At 36.5% G+C, this 16,927-nt stretch overlaps 1 protein-coding gene across 2 annotated transcripts in view; it reads right to left on the bottom strand.

The window, feature by feature from the left end:
• EPHA3 (EPH receptor A3) overlaps positions 1 to 16,927 on the bottom strand; it is a 368,458-nt gene that overhangs the window by 82,858 nt on the left and 268,673 nt on the right. For both annotated transcript variants that reach the window (XM_001501427.7, XM_005606092.4), the window contains exon 6: positions 300 to 424. In XM_001501427.7, the coding sequence (XP_001501477.3) occupies positions 300 to 424 (125 nt within the window). The remainder of the gene's footprint in view (positions 1 to 299; positions 425 to 16,927) is intronic.

The following is a 16,927-nucleotide window of genomic DNA, read 5'->3' on the forward strand; positions in this document are numbered from 1 at the left end:
GTGGGTAGAACTGGGGTCGTGGTGTGGAAGGATGTAAATATCATTTCTAATGCCATAACTAGATGGCTTCAGTTTGGTAGGGACATCTCTGCTGAAGCTTATTGCTGTAGAATGAAGGATATTAGACACAATGATTCCAAAGCCCCCTCTGCCTGTCAATCAAAGGTATCGCGTGGCCAAAGCTCTAAACAAAGTTTTACCACTTCTTAGCAATGTCTCTGGTTTCTTTGCAGAGCACAGCTCAAGAGAAGGTGACCTCTTTCCCTCCACAACTCAACCCTTTAACACTGCCTCCCCACCTTTTCATAGTATTTGACCTCGTAGTCCAATATGATCCCATTAGGGTGTTCAGGTTCTTGCCAAGATAAAGAGATACTGTTTCTGGATGTTCGATCCTTCTTAATCGTGATGACAGGTGATGGAGCTGTAAAGAGAGGGTGGGAAGGAATGGTGAGAGGAGGCAAATTAATCAGGTTGGGAAGAGTGGTAAGGAAGAGCAGAGAGAGAAGGGAGCAAGCAAATGGAATCTGTCATTGCTCTAATCTTTGGCAAGAAAGCACTATTTCCATTTCAAACGCTCTAGAGTATTAATCTGGCCCCATCTCAAGCCTCAGCAGCTGGATTATAGCCCTGATACATACAGGCCTATGGAAAATGAGCTGAGTTTCAACTGGTGGTGGACTAGTGGCAAGTGAGCAGATGTTTTCAATCTGCTACTATAATGTAAGCAATGAAATATATTTGTTGTATTAAAAAAAGAACAAAACATCAGGACTACCTATTTGTTATAATGTTGCAAAGTTATTAATGCCAGATTCTTCAGCTCATTGATAACATTTTCATATGCAACTCTGTGAGAGGACTGGAATCCATTATGTACAAGGAGTCCCATGGTATCTATAGGTAATAATAACATGTAGTGTATTGTAAAATAGATAGGATTTAGGACATATTATGGTAGGTCTTGACTTCTGACAAAAATCTCTCATGAATAAAAATATATATCAGGAAACAATAATCTTCTGCTTTTACATTTTTATTCCCTAAAAACATATTTAATAAGAAGTAGGCAGGAAATGACTGTTCTTTGTGCCATAACTCTCTACATGTATTCTGAAGTGTCTTATTGGATGGCGACTCTATGTTTGTTGTGTTTTGCTATGCATTATCAAAAGTATAGAATTTGAATAAAAAACCATCTGTTTGGATCAAATATCACAGGGTGACCTTTGTTTCTAATGGAAGATAAAATATATCTTAAGTGATATCCTACTTCAAATCCTTCCATTAAAAAGAAAAATGCATGCTATCCATCAATGCACTTGTGGTTTCAGATCTCAATCCTGGTACCCTGGCCGACCAAACATCTCGCTGTGGGGTTCAGTGCCATTCTGCCCTGATGGAATTCGGCAAAGTAAATTACAAACACAAAACAAACGAAAATCAAGAATTCTTAGATACACTAACTGTTGAGTTGTTGTCATTGCTAAAGGATTTATACTCTTAGGGATTTTTCTCAAATTGGGGCCTATTAGAACCTTAGTATCTATATTCTCCACAACAGCCAGAGGTAAAACTTCCAAGTTTGTTGACTTGATGTTTCTGTGATTGTCAAGTGCCGACTTTCATATCCAGCCTGTCATTTAACTTGTTCCTGTCTACAAATGCCTTTCATTTTTATTCCTCACTTAAAAATGGAGCTTTCACTAAGCTTGCCTTTTGACACTTCATTGGAAATTGTAAACTTAAAGGAAGAATCTATTGCAATAAATTTCCCATCCTCCTATTTCTCATATTTGTAAGATCTTCTTATGAACTCTTTTGGAAGCACCATTTCTTTAATGACAAGAGAATGATGACTTAATCCTTTGCCAAGAAAAAATGTAGATGATGCTTTCCTGATGGAAAAGTAAATTCTATTTCTTATTTACACTTTGCTCCCATTAGCAATTAACATCCTTTCACAGAACTTCATGTTATTTACATTTTATGTTTACTTTTCATCTATGCAATTTTATTGTTTTATTTCCCACATTGGCCTCACAACACCCCTGCCCCCCATCCAGTGGGGGTTTGCTGCCCTGAAATTGATTCCAAGCAAAGTACCATTTATTTTGGTTATGTTAAGTTGAAATTTTATAAACCGATTCAATGTTTATAACGATATCACCAAGTTATGATTAAATAATAGATATGTTCAACTTTTGAGAATTATTGTCTTTTACTTATCCTAATACTTGGAAAAAACAATTCATTATCCAATTGCTAATGGAAAAATTGCAGCCTCAATGTCTTTGGAACCAAATTTTGCTTTGGTACAAAAAATGGGGAAATTCCACTAACTTTCCTGCTGCAGTAAATCCATTGATAGAGCAACTTTTAATGTCTGCTTTCAGAGCATTTCAAGGAGCTTAATGTCGGAACACCTTCCCAGTAAGCCCATGGAGGCCCTACATTCCTTCCATAAGACGGTGAAACTGCTTTATTTCCCCTAAGAGTTAAATACATTTTCAAAGTAGTTTTGAAAATTACCACATTTAGCACTGTCCTTAAAAAAGAAGAGAGAGAAAATAATTCATTTCAAAGAACAATTGTGACAAGGATTGTGTTAACTTTTTAATGAAAGCTTTGGAGGCTGTTTTGGGGATCTGCCCAAATTTCACTGCTCCTGCGCTGGGCAAGACCTTACAACTGTTGAAATTCTTCAAAGGTCTTTGAGCAAGCTGCAGGGCCCTGTTGGACTGTAACAAATAGCCTTTTGTAATTCCACACTTACTTAAGTAGAGGCAATTGCTCGAGGCTTGTGCCATCTCTAAGTTAAATGAACCTCTTCTGATTGCTGCTTTTAGGGCCCCCCAAGTCACTTGCCCTGATATTTTCACACAGGCCCCTGTGCTGGCTGCATTTCAGCAGTTTCAGGCCCAGTGCACCAGCTGGGATCCCGTGACATTTAGGTAATGCTCATCAATATTTTAATACTAATAAATAATTGACAAAAATTATTTTTCTCTCTCCTAATAAATAATTTTGAGACATAATGTAACATACTGCAGAAGAGACAAATTCCATGGGCACTCCACTGTCCCCATGCTTTCTAAAAGGTTTTCTAGAACCCTTTTTAATTCACATCTTGAAGTATAATTTATCCATACTTCCTCATATGGTGTAATACAATTTGTAATATCAAGGAGAAACAGTGATATGGATTATGTTTCTTTTAGGTAGTTTTCAGGCATGAAAGAGTGATTTGTTCAAAGTACTTATTTCCGAATCCATAGAAATTCTTTAAATTTATTTTTTTCTGTATAAAGAACATGATACTGCTATGTATGTTATAAAATAGATTTGATTTACTTTCTTCCCATTCCTCTGCTTTTTAAATTTGTGATTTGAAAGAATGGTAGGTAATAGTCATATGGAATGAAAAGAAACCTACCCTAAGACTGGAGAAATGCTCAGAACCAGAGTCAAGAGTTTCATAGGGAGGAGAAGGAGGAGCTTTCACTGGCAAAACCCTGGGCCATAGGCTTAAATAGCTCACTGCCATTCCTGACGAGTCCACCAATAGCACAGCATTGAGAGTTTTCATCTGGTGACTCTTTTATATACCCCAAAGTGAGGTATTTCTAAAATTATTCTGTTATTAAGGGGAAGAAGTTGATGATGAAGTAGGCTGCTATGAAACTATGGTCCAAGCATTTATACAGGTTAGCAAATGGACATTTTTACAATGAAAAAAGAAATGAAGAAACTGGTAATAAGAAAAGTTAAAACAGTAGGAAGGTAATAATTTTTAGCAGGTTAATGGCCCTCTTTAAAACAGTATCTCGGTGTGTGAAATGCAGTTTTGTTGTATTGGTATTTGACAGAGCAAGTATTTGATCCTTAGCTTTTGCTATTCTGGGCACAACAGGATGTATGTGCTCTTTGGAAAATAAAGAAAGAAGACATGATATACTGGGTATAATGAAATTTATTTTATTTTAATTGAAATATTTCCTAAAAGAATAAAAATACAAGAGAAAAATAGTGACAGTTAAGAGGGATCCGGAGGCTTGTGAGTCACACAGTTCATCACCTTCCAGGGAGCTTTCCTGAACTTCCACTGCACCATCGAGAAGTTCCAACACTCCAGTACAAAATCAGTTCTTAACTGGTGGCGTTCCAGTGGACTTGCTCACGGCTCTCTCAATTCATTCTGCTTTAAAGTTTTTCTTTAGTTATGCATAAGACTAGACAGATATTTTCATCCTGTCTCATCTAGTACTATGTGTTTTGTGAAAGCTGATATCAAACACTTTTTAGTTTCCGTCCTAAGGAGACAGAACTCTCTGGGAACCGAGGGTTGACTAATTTACTGGCTGTTTTTGTCCCTAGTTCCATGCACTTTAATGGGAGCCTCTTTAATCAGAAACGTGCAATGACCAGTCCAGAAGACAGGGAAGCATAACCTTAATAGTTAACAACTGAACCCTAGTCGTTTATTCACAGAGGAAGGGCAAGATTTTCTCTCACTATCAATGTAGTCTGAGCCATTGACGGAATCTAATGAAATAATAGAAAAACAAATTACAACACGGAAGCAAAAATATTCAGCTAAAAAAGGTTTCTTTGTAAAGGGAAGGGGTTAGAGATGGAACTTAGGCATTCACAGTCTGTATTTGAATCACACATGTGTCAAGTGCATGCCAGACCTCTGACAGACAGGGAAGAGGTTCCTTACTTTAACCAGGGTGTTTTAAAGCTACGCTTACCATTATTCTGCAAAGAAAATATGACCCACCCTTCGAATCAGGAAGTCAGAACTTCAAAACTCAACTCCTACAGGACCTGGTTTAGTTTGTTTGTTTTTCTTGGGACTTTCCTCTTTCTGGGTTTGGGAATTTTTAATGAACCTCTGAGGTATCTCTGTGGTTTAGAGATTGGACAAGTTAAAGTAATAACAAAAAGGGCTCAGTATTTCTTTTCTAAGTGAGCCAAGGCTTTTAAAAATTATCTCCATGGGAAAATATCACACAGTAAATGGTTGAAAGATTTTTCCGTTGAATCAGACATGCCTTCAAAAGCATTGCTCCCTCATTTGTTTGTACCATTCATTACAATACCCACTTAAGAACATTTCCTCCTCAGTTTTTTCTGAAGTGAACACTTCTACTAAATCCAGAAACACTCTTGGGTTTGAATTAGCGTAATCAGTCGGAGCTGAATGTTGTCCATCTCACCTGCTTCCCCCAACCTGCTATTCTCTTGGATTTCCTGTTTTGGTCCCAGGACTCTCCATTTTTACAGTCTAACCAGTTTGAATTTCAGAGTTATACTTCTTAAAATATCCTCCCTCACAACCCCAAATGCCAATCAGTTCCAACAGCTGAAAGCTGATGGATTTTCTTTCTGGCAAATTCTAGATTTTCAGCCCCACCTTAGTTCAAACCCTTACCACTTTTCACCTGCATTGGATTATGTGCCTTTCATCTCAATCTTTCCAGAACTTCAACTTTCTACATCATAAAAATTTGATAATTTATCATTTTATAAATGATCTAAAGTGATCCAAACCTATATTTGAATCTATACTTTTTATGAAGTTGATGTCAGAAAACTCTTAAGATCACACATTTGGGAAATTCTGAACTACAATAGGATACATAATTTGAAATTCATTACCTTATTACTTAAGACTTCTCATAAGATTACAACATACATACCAGCTTTATCATTTATTGCTGTCCATTCAAAGCTAAAATTCTAAAGACAATAACTTTGGACATCTGTCCACAATTGTGTGTGCTATACTCCCTGTCTGGAACACCCAATCTCTTCCTTTTCCACCCGAAAAATCTCTTCTACTCACTATCCTTAGAAATCCATTGCTAATACAATTCCCCCATCAAGTTTTCTTGAGTCCCTTAGGCAACAGTTCCTAATAGCTTCTTCCTCTCTTCTGAGGTATAGCATAGTTATTCATTCTCTTATTATTTAGCCTTACCACATTTTGTTGTAATTACATCATTTGCTTACCAGTCTGTCTTCCCAATAGCCTGTAAAGTCCCTCATAGTCTTCAATGTCCAGCATTCTGCCAACCCTGCTAAATCTACTGATGCAGTTTGGTTAGATTTGCAATAAAATGTACAATATATTTTGTGGTTAGTTCCTTTGAGAGATAAATTCTATTTAGCTCCTGATGTTAAAATAAAATTCAGACCAAAATGAAAACTATAATACTTTTACCAGAAAGATGATTCTCTATAAAATTATTTCATTCATTTTTCTATAGTAAAGAGAGAAATAATTTCCTCCCCCAAATCAAGAGTGCTGGGAGAAAAGCATTCCAAGGTATATACATTGCAAATAAATTTTGAACAGTAGTGATAGAAGAAGGATTCATTTCATAGATCTTTACTGCAAGGACTCATCAAGATGAGATCCTATTTTTCGCTTTTTCAATTGATCTTCACATTCCTTATTTTTTAACACTAAGTTCTTCTTCTTTTAATATCCTTAAGAATCAGAGAAATCTTCAAATATGTTGTTTAAAAAGAACTGGTTCTTTCCCCCTGTGTTCTCTTTCACCCTTATACCACTACCACACTCACAACAGTTCTGTCACTTCTGGCCAACAAATGTGTGAGTTTTCCCCATGTCAACAATTCTGTGACACTAGCTGGGTGTCCCACAATTTACTCAAATCTAACACTATCTGGAGATGATATCAGATCCCACAGGTCAAGGGTTCAGTCTCACAAGACTGCTCCCCACTTCAGATGTCAGTAGCAAGTAGTAGGTCCCCAGATTACCCATAACTTCTGTCTGACTTGGCTACAAAGTGGAGGTTCCCATGACTTCCTCCTCAGGTTTGATTAATTTCTAGAGTGGCTCAGAGACTCAGGAAAATACTTACTTATGTTTACCTGTTTATTAAAGAATGTGGTAAAGGATACAGATGAATAATTAGATGAAGAGATATGCAGGACAATGTCTGGGAGGGTCCCAAGCACAAGAGCTTCTCTCCCCATGCACTTGGGGTGCCTCACCCTCCCAGTACGTAGATATGTTCACTGACCTGGAAGCTCTCCAAACTCCATACAACTGGGATTTTTATAGAGGCTTCATCATGTAGGCATGGTCCATCATTAACTCCATTTTCAGCCCTTCTCCTGTCTCAAGAGAATGGGTGATGGGGCTGAAAATTCAAAGCTTCTAGTCATGATTTGTTGTTTATAGTGACCAGCCCCTATCCAGGAGCCCACCCAGAATCACCTCATTAGAACAAAAGACATCACCGTAACTCAGACAATTACAAGGCCTTCAGGAGCCGTGTGTCAGGAACTGGGGCCAAAGACTAAATATTAGAACAAAAGATTCTTCTTGTGTTCTTTTCACTTGGGAAATTATAAGTGTTTTAGAAGCTCAGTGCCAGAAACCTAGGGCAGAGACCAATATATATTTTCTATTATCTCACATTTGTGATATGGTTTTCACATATCACAGGTTTTTCAATATAATAACTCAATATGAAAGAAGTTAATACTGATAAATAGCTATTTTTGAAACTCACTGTTCACTTGAAGTTAATTAATCTCTATAATAAGGAATCATGTAGGTAGAAAATAACGGAAATTAGAACAAATAAAGTTTTCTTCTTAACTACTTGTCTTTGAAAAACGCAGTATGCTATCAGACCTATCATAAAATAGTGAGATTTCTATAGAGGTTACATACATCTACAGCACCAGTACGTTTTTTAAAAAAGTCACGATCCTTGGATTTGCTAAGGTGGTCTCCGAGGTCATTCTCTCCTTAGGTCCTTTGGAGGCCGCGAGCGCTCAATGTCTCTGCGGCTTCTCAATCTAGTGAGTCTTATCCAAGGCTATCACGTCGTCACACGCGGCAGTGAGAATGACAGTTGTCTATTCACCTAAATGTGTGTGTGTGTGTGTGTGTGTGTGTGTGTTTTAGCCTCCTATTCTTTCTTTGCACAGATGATGTGATGCTCCTGGAGAGTCTGGTTGTCTTTTACTCTTAATGTGAAACAACTGAAATTCAACTACATCTAGGGCGTTCTTCCGTTTCTTCACCAATTACACATGAAACATAAAGTACTTTCAAAATTCCTACACAGACATTTAGCTATGCATACATGATATTTAAATATGCAGTATTCTTTATTTCTGAAAATATATGCTTCACATTTCTAAGTATTTGGTGAAGCCTAAACTTAGAAAAATGGGTGCCAGAGATAATATAAACAATCTACGTGGAAAGGATAGAGTCTGCCCTCCCAGACAGCCAAATGTTGCTTGAGAAATTCCTCATTTAATAAGATTTCTAAATTATCTTAAAATTTCCAAAAGATACAGCTTGACTTTGTGAGTAGCAATACATCTAAATCTTGATTTTTTCAAAGTTATCCCTGGGTAAGTTTTCCTGGTTATTGTATTTAGAAAAGTTACTTTGATACAATTTTACTATTCCAACTTCTCAACCAACACAGAACTTTTTTCATCAACATTCCCCTAATTCAGTGGTTTCCACAAAGTAAAGACAATAGGGAAGAAACTTCAAAATCAAAGTGGGTAATTAAAATTTAAATAACTAAATATGAAATTTTAGGCAAAATCAAATAATGTCTTATATAACTTTTAGTACAGAGAAGCTTACTTTAGTATAGATTGCTCTAAAGATTGAGAGGGACAGTTGTTGAATGGAGCTAATGGAAGCGTGGTGGGAAAAGGATGATGGTACAAGACCAAGCCTGAGTGAATGCAGAGCAAATTTAAGATTAGAATTAGGCTAACCACATTGTGAGTGTTTGTTGTTTGTTTGTTTTAAAGGGTTGCAGAGATAACAGGTCTGTTCTAACTTAGAGTCATTTAGGGTTAGACTGTCCATGCCAGCACAGGACAGATGGAACTAACACTGGACCATTGTGGCATTGTCTGTGGAGCATCGGACCAAGGGCTTGCTGCCTTCTAATTAGCTGCAGGAGTGGAGAGGCAGAGCTTAAATACACTGTTAGTGCGGAAGAGGACTGATATTTACTAAGCTTCCACTTTACAGATAATGTTAAGAAAACTAGTCTGAAAAGTGTCACTATTGGGTTGTTTGGTTCATGTACTCAAGTAGGACAGAAAAGAAGAGAAAAATTTATATTATATGATGTTATATTCAGAAACTAGACAAAATGTCTACTGGTCTTAACTAAATTAAACTTTTATTGGTACACTATAATTGTAGAAAGAGATGTGACACTGGTAGAAATACTCTATACTTTGACTGGATTAGATATGTTTGTCAAAAGTCATTGAATTTTGCACTTACAATTAATACAATTCGCTATATATAAATGTTACCTCTTTTTAAAAAGGAGTAAAAAATATAGTTGGCATAATCAGTATGTCTCTATATTAACTATCTTTTCTTATTTTCTGTTTTCCTGATGCTCTGGCATCTGGAGCCTTGCTAGCTGGGGATAGACTGCCTCTCCTAAGGCTAGCCAATTCTTAGAAATAGCAAAGCCTGGCCCAGAAGTGTGCCTTTCAGAGGCAAAGTAACCCATTCAATCAAACTACTCTATCTGTCTCTTATGCTGACAACAGTCCTCTGCCGTGACCATTCCAAGGCCGGTGTTCAATAGCTAGAGAGAGGCCTTTACACTTCAGAGTCCACTGAAATTGTTCAGACTAGTCAGTCCTAAGTCTTCTTAGCTTATCTTGCCCTGGCTTGCCACAAAACCACAATAAAGTCTCCTGCCCATGCTTTCTTCTTGCTCCTTCTGCCTCCTGACCCACCCTGTGCTATTCTCTGAGGCCCTCCAAGATGTGGCATGCCCCCTTCTCTTGGGAACTGTGCGTAATAAACTATCTTTTCAGTGGCCATCATCTCCTGGTCTGTTGATCTCACTGTGCCTGATAATAATAAAACATACATTGCAAAACAATCACAGTAGTGGAATATCTTCTACAAGTATTTTCAAGCAAGTAAAATACCTCGACAGGGAGGTAAAGAGCTATCTAAGGAAATAACTGGCACACACATAGTCTTGCCGTAACTTTTTTTGGTCTCACTCTCTTCAAACCCTGAGACCTCCATGATGCACTGTCTTTGAGGTTTAACCGGCACTCAGGTTTGAAACCAGCCTGGGGCAGTTTTGATGACACATTGTTTTAACCTACTATGCTATTTAGAGTTAGGTACTTCTGCCCCTATCGGCTTACTCTTTATTGGGCACTTGTAACTCTGCTCATTGGCCCCATGATTTTAGTCAGATTACATCATCAATTAGATGCTAATCACTAAGTCGTAAACTAACATCCTTATCTGGACGAACTCCTAGTTGGTACCACTGAGGGCGAGAGTGAACAATTTTATTCAGCCTTTGCTGGATTCTTCCATTTTTACAAGTGAAAAGAAAAAAAAGATGGAGAAAATGATAACCACAGTTGTGTCAGTCTAGAGTTCTTCAAGACATCATATATAGACCCTATTGTGGTAGGATCAGTTGGGATCGGCATCACAAGTAATAAATAGCTAACTTTAATTGATGTAGGAAAATTGAAATACACACACACACACACACACACTCACACTCATGCATGCATGTGAAGAAATTCAAGTGTGGCCCTCCAATAAGTGGACTCTCACTTGCATAGATTCTTGGGTGAATGAGAAATTGATTTACTCCTGAAGAAATGACAATTGTCCTTATAAGAATCACATGCATGAATAAGCAGCCATTACTTTACTCTTCACTGCTGTTTGAATCACGAATTTTTATACTGCATTAACCCTCCATAAATATACACAATAGAAGTATATGTTGCATCTAAATATTACTGATCCCATATGTGGAAGCAGAAAAAAAATGTTGAGAAATTCTGTTTAGCACATGGCTTGTTTATGCCTTGCAATTCTACCCTAAGCAAAGCAGAGAGGGCGGTCCTCTTTAGAAATCATGTAGGTTGATCCCTTCCTGTCAGGAGGTGAAAGCCCAAACCTCCCATAACAGGAAATCTGCAAAGTCTGCTCAGACATTTGGAAATCAGCTTTTCAAAATTAGCTCAGAGCTATCCAATTTACTTACGTATAGAAATCTCATTGGGACAAGGGAGTATTCCAGAAAAGAGAACATTTTCTGTGGATCTTTATAGAGGATGCAAAATATTTTGATTACCATGAAATCATCTTTCTGAGTAGTCCTACTTCCATGTTACCTCGATGCTAGGAACTTATATTTTATAATATAGATATACTCTTAAAGAACACACCAGCCTTTATTTGGTAATTCAAAAAAAGTCCCCTGAAAATTAAGTAATAGAAAAAGTTAAATGCACTTGACAATTATGTGAATCCTAATATTCACTCTACATCTCCTTAAAGGATGCATCCTAAACCCATTATCTAGTTTCAGTTAAAATTTTACATATTAAGTAATAAAAAAAGAGGTTGTGTTTATTAATTTTTCTAGTCTGGCTGTCTGAAAGATGCAGGTGGGAAATATGCTGATTTCAGTGTGCTTGCATATTTATACAAACAAAATGCACACCAACAGAGACTTAACAGAGTTTCCAAAAGCAATCATGCCTGAAAAATTTCTATTTTGGCTGTAAAATTTGCATTGTCCATGCTTGCACTCACTAATACTTTCCAACCTCTTTTTGTCCCAAATTCCCTCCTTCTCTGTCCCATATCACTTGATTAAGAAATGTAAGTATTTAGTTTCAATAAATAAAATTTTATTCTTCACAAACAGAGTTCTTAAAAATGTAAGCAGAAAACAAAGGGAACCTCACAGAGGCAGACTGCTCACTAATTAAATTCCATGATGCCTGTGGCTTGACTTCCTTAATTCCAGGCACAGGATTAATTTATCTAAAGAATTTTTGTCAAATACCTTTTTAGCTAACGATGAATTTTGAAGGAAGTCTAGTTTTCAAGTCCATCCAAACAAGGAAAATGCAACAATATGTATTTTTGTTACTATGTAAACTTCACATAATTGACCTTAGAATTTAGAAAACTGGAGCAGATTAATTTTTGCATGCATCATAAACATTTTAGCACATTAGAAAAAAAATAGCCTTAGATTGTTACATTTTTGGATTGAATAAAAGTAAAGCAAAACAGAAAATTATGTGGATACAAATATAGAAATTCTTGTGTCTTTTGAGCTTGGTTTTCATTTCAATGTGTGTATTTAAGTTCTTGCATTTCTATTTCCCAATACCTGACACAAAATTGACTGTAGCCTGTGCAGAGCAAGAGCCCTCTGACAGAGCTGCATAAACTCCAGTTCTTACATGGGAGACACTGCAGTTTAACAAAGGTGTTGAAAGTTCTAAACATTCGTTCCCAAGCTTGTGAACTACAACTTAAGTCACTTTATGTTGAGTTTTATTTATGACAAATTAAGTTCAATATAAAGACTCAGATATTATATTTAAAAACTGAGATAAAAATTCCGTGATAGGTTCATCATCATTAGTTATCAGGGCGATAAAAATATTCTAAAATTGATTTGTGATGATGGTTGCAACAGTCAGAAAAGTTACCAAAAGTTAATGAATTGTACACTTGAGATGGGTGGATTTATGAGATGCAAAATATACCTCAATAAAGTTATACAAAAATAAATAATATGAAATAAAATGTTGCATACATGATCTACCAGAATTCAGAGGTGGTTAAACTGATTGTATGGCTTTGAATGATTTCGCACAGTTTTCTACTGTGTTCCATGTATTTTTCTAATTTTCAGACTTGTTTGTTGAAAAAAATCTGCGTGAGACTATTAATATAGGCAGTCTAACTTGTTACTGGTCCAGTCTGCCAGACTTCTTCTAGAATTGAAAAACAATAAGCAAGGATCATTATTATTCACATTGCATAGTCTGTGGTTTAGCTTTAGAATCATGCTTTTCAAATTAAATTTCCTTCAAAATGCACCTAGCTAGAAAAAAAAAAATGAGAAAAAAATGCTGGAGGCAAAGCAAGCTCGAGGTTTGAGAAGGCTGGCCCTCCATTCTCCAGACACGACTGGGCTTCTTGCCCTGTTACATTCTAGGAGCTCATGGCTGGTTCTCATATATGTGTTTGTGCCTCTATGTATACATTCTGCTTCTTGTATTCCCGGACAGCTAAAGAGTGGTACTTTTACTCTTTGTTAACCTTAGGAATAACTGGCTGTCAAATTGATGTGGGGCTCTAAAGGCTTGGTTTAATCCTCTGAAAGGGGATCCTGAAATAAGAATCCTCTAAGATCAGACGCTGGGTTCCAAATAACGTGTAAAATTTGCAAATAGGTACATGTAGAATGAATATTCCATTTTCATTTGTGTTCAATATAAAGCATCCAATCCATAGGCAATTACACATAATCAATATTATTTTTGTGTTTTCTTCATTCATAAATTACAAAATCTATATATGGAGAAAGACAGGTTGGGAAGTGTTTTAGGTAATTCACCACCAGCTTCTAGTGAAACAGTGGATCATGAACCAGGAGAAGAGAAAAATAAGCCAAGTAAACAAAAATATTGAACAACAAAAAAACCCATGTGTTTGTTACCTTGGTAATTAAGTTTATACTAAGGGAAGTGACTACAAGAACTACAGACACAGAAGGAAATTTTTGAGAAAAATTTTCCAACACATTCCATGAAAAGTCAGCAGAGTTTTACAGGAAACAATCGAGTGATTGTAGAAAGAAAGCATGCAACCAAAGAATGTATCCAGTTAACAACTACAATTTAACAAAGTAACATATGTTCAAAGTCACTTTTTGAAGACAAATTAAAAGGTCCTTATGGACTACAAATTGCTAACTCCCAATGTTCATTTAAGGAAACGATGAATAACATTGATGACAAACTATCCCCAGAGTGGCTTCTGCAAAAACCAGCAACTAAATACTTAGTGTCGACTTTGCCGTTTACTTTGAAATATTAAATCAACACATCTTTAATCCAAAGTAAGTAAAAGACACCCAACATAGAGGAGACACCATGTTCATATTTTCCAACACAAATATAAAATTACCAAAAAAATTGATGATTACAAATATTTTATGAAATTTGAACATAAATTCTTTAAACCATATGAATCATCAGAAATCCAACACCAGTCAGAAATTATACACACATAGCTGATATTTAAAGGAAGAAAACTGATGAAATGTAAAACCTGAACATACTAATTTAAAAAAATCCAACACAGGAAGACATATTTATGTGTTTAGACACTACATAATATGTCTACTATCATATATATGTATCTACTCATGTACATCTATATGGGCACACTTTTGTGTTGTGCTTCACTTTATTGTACTTTGCAGATACTACCTTTTTTACAAGACCTCCATCAACAAAAAGATGACCACTTTCTGAATACTCAGATGATGATCAGTATTTTTTAGAAATCAAGTATTTTTTAATTAAGGTTTAATCAAAGTTTTAATTGTTTTTAGACATAATGCTCTTGCACACTTAATGGACTACAGTAGAGTGTTAATATAACTTTTATATGCACTAGGAAACCACAAAAGTTTGTGTGTCTTACTTTATGGTGACATTCTCTTTAGGGCAGAGGTCTGGGACTGAATCCACAATATCTCTGAGGTGCACCTGTACGCATTCTCTGTGTGAATATTTACATATACACACTGTATTCAAGGCTCAATTACTGATCATTTTCTATACTAACTTCATTCATTCTTTTATCTAATTCTGACAGCAATCTTAAAAAATTGGAAATAATTTTCTGCTTTCAAAAGAAAGGAGGCCTAGAATTAAAAATATTGAGAAATTCAGCTAAAAACAATTACTGGCAAGTAGTTCTACTGCCATTCATTTTCACATACTTCTCTCATTTGAATTCCTCCATTCGTACCTACAAGTATCTTTTGTGACACATAAAATGAAATAATTTCTATTTTACAGAAGAGGGAAATATAAATGGTAAGTTTTTAAAGAAATAAAATTAATGACTAGCATTTAATCCGGTCCTCTACCCCTTTCCTGCTGTCCTACTGATATAAGACTCAAGAAGAATCCAAGTAGTTCTGTGGAAACACACTGTGACAGCAGAATTTTGTATTTCATTTAATAAAGCCCAATCTTAATTAGTGTTATAGCTCTCCTTATTATGGTTCTAAGGTCATTTCAAATTTAATAATGTAACGAATATCACTTTACATGTTGCTCTTTGCATATCATTGATTAATTCCTTAGTAAAAATTATTAAAGTAAATATCATAAAAAGATTTCATTCCAGAAGAGTTTGTATGTCTCTTATACTCCAGGCATTGTGCAATGGTTCCAGCAATGTGGAAGGCAGCTGTGAAACCTGGCTTTACGGAGATTGAAAACATTCTCATCACTAGAGTTGGATTTCTTTACAAATTACCATCTGATACCCCATGTTCCCCTAAGAACTAATACTCCTTCAATTACCTCTCATCCTTGGAAGAGCCCTCAGTCAAGGACTGATGGGGAATTGATGTATAAATGCCCAAGCTTTCTCTTCTCTTGGGTGGGATAACTCTAAGGCAAATGTTCTACACGGGCTCTCACTGCTCAGCAGCAGAATTAAATTTGTTTTCCACAGGGTAACTTGACCAATATCTGACCCTTTATTGGTTGCCTTTCTTTCCTTGTTTCCTTTTCACACTTCCCTAGCTGTGTTTCCTAGGATCACATCCCCAGTAAACAAACCTGTTCTCAAATTCTCATCTCAACACCTACTTCTGGAAGAAGACAAATGAAGACGTATTCTGTCTCTGAAGATGCTAGGGATATTGATGAGAACTGAGACCATCGTGAGCTCTAGTCAGATTTTCAAGGCACTTAAACAATTTGTGTGTACTCTTGTTAATAGTTAAGTCTGTCACTAGGAAGTCTTGATATCCATTGGGTCTGAGCTTAGGGAAACCAAACACAGCCACACAAACTAACAAGTGCACTTATGCACAGAGCTAACGCACACACATCTATCACTACTCTAGCATTATCATTGCCTCAAACTCACTCTTGATTGAGAGCTGTAAGTTGTCATACAGATAATATTAGAAGTCATGTGAGTAATAGGACTACAGTTTCTAAAGTGGGATGAGGAGATAGTTTGTGCTCATATATAGAAGTTTAGTGACATTACTTTTGTTCAATAAGGCCTCTATATTTCTGTCTACTCTCAATAGGGGTGACTCTTCTGAACCAAATGCTTAGTTCTTTTCTTTTTCTTTTTTTTTAAATCCTGTTCTTCTGTGCTCAGAATGCAGCCTTCTCAGCTTAAAGAAGCAGAGGTGCTTCATTTCTTGGCTATTCTTGGGGATTCCCAGGCAAATACCAAGATATGTCATGATGATGGGACCTCAAACAAGAAACAGATATCCCAGTGCAGACCAGACCCATGAAATTGTTTTTAAGTGGAATACAGAAGATGGAGCTCCTCTGATCTGTTGAACCTTGCTTTCTTGTTCTTTTATGGCATTTCTGGAATATGTCATAACTTTCCATTCATTTTCAGTTATTAATGCCCAGTGTACACCAGTATAAAAGAGCAATTTCCTGGGTGAGAGAGAGAAAAGTCTGGCACGTTTATTCCTTTCTTATCTCTTTTGATGTTGGGGCATTGTGGAGTGATCATGGAAAAATGAAGAAGTTTATATTAACTGTGCACAAAATTGCACTGCTTTTGTGGAGTCACACTGTTTTCTCGGCTGATTTGACCCTTTAGAATTGTGTGCAGAGTCTCCATAGGCGCCCATGACTGTTCCGGAGAACTCTGTGGCCTCCACACTGCAGGGACCCAAGACGTATCTCAAGACATAGCCCTCAACCCTCAAGACATATCTGGGCTCCACCCGTTTGCAGTTTTCTTTTGAATGTGGTATACCTCATGCATTTTTGTCCTGTTTTGCGATCTTAGTTG

Source organism: Equus caballus, chromosome 26, assembly GCF_041296265.1.
Source record: "Equus caballus isolate H_3958 breed thoroughbred chromosome 26, TB-T2T, whole genome shotgun sequence".
Classification (NCBI taxonomy): Eukaryota; Metazoa; Chordata; class Mammalia; order Perissodactyla; family Equidae; genus Equus; species Equus caballus.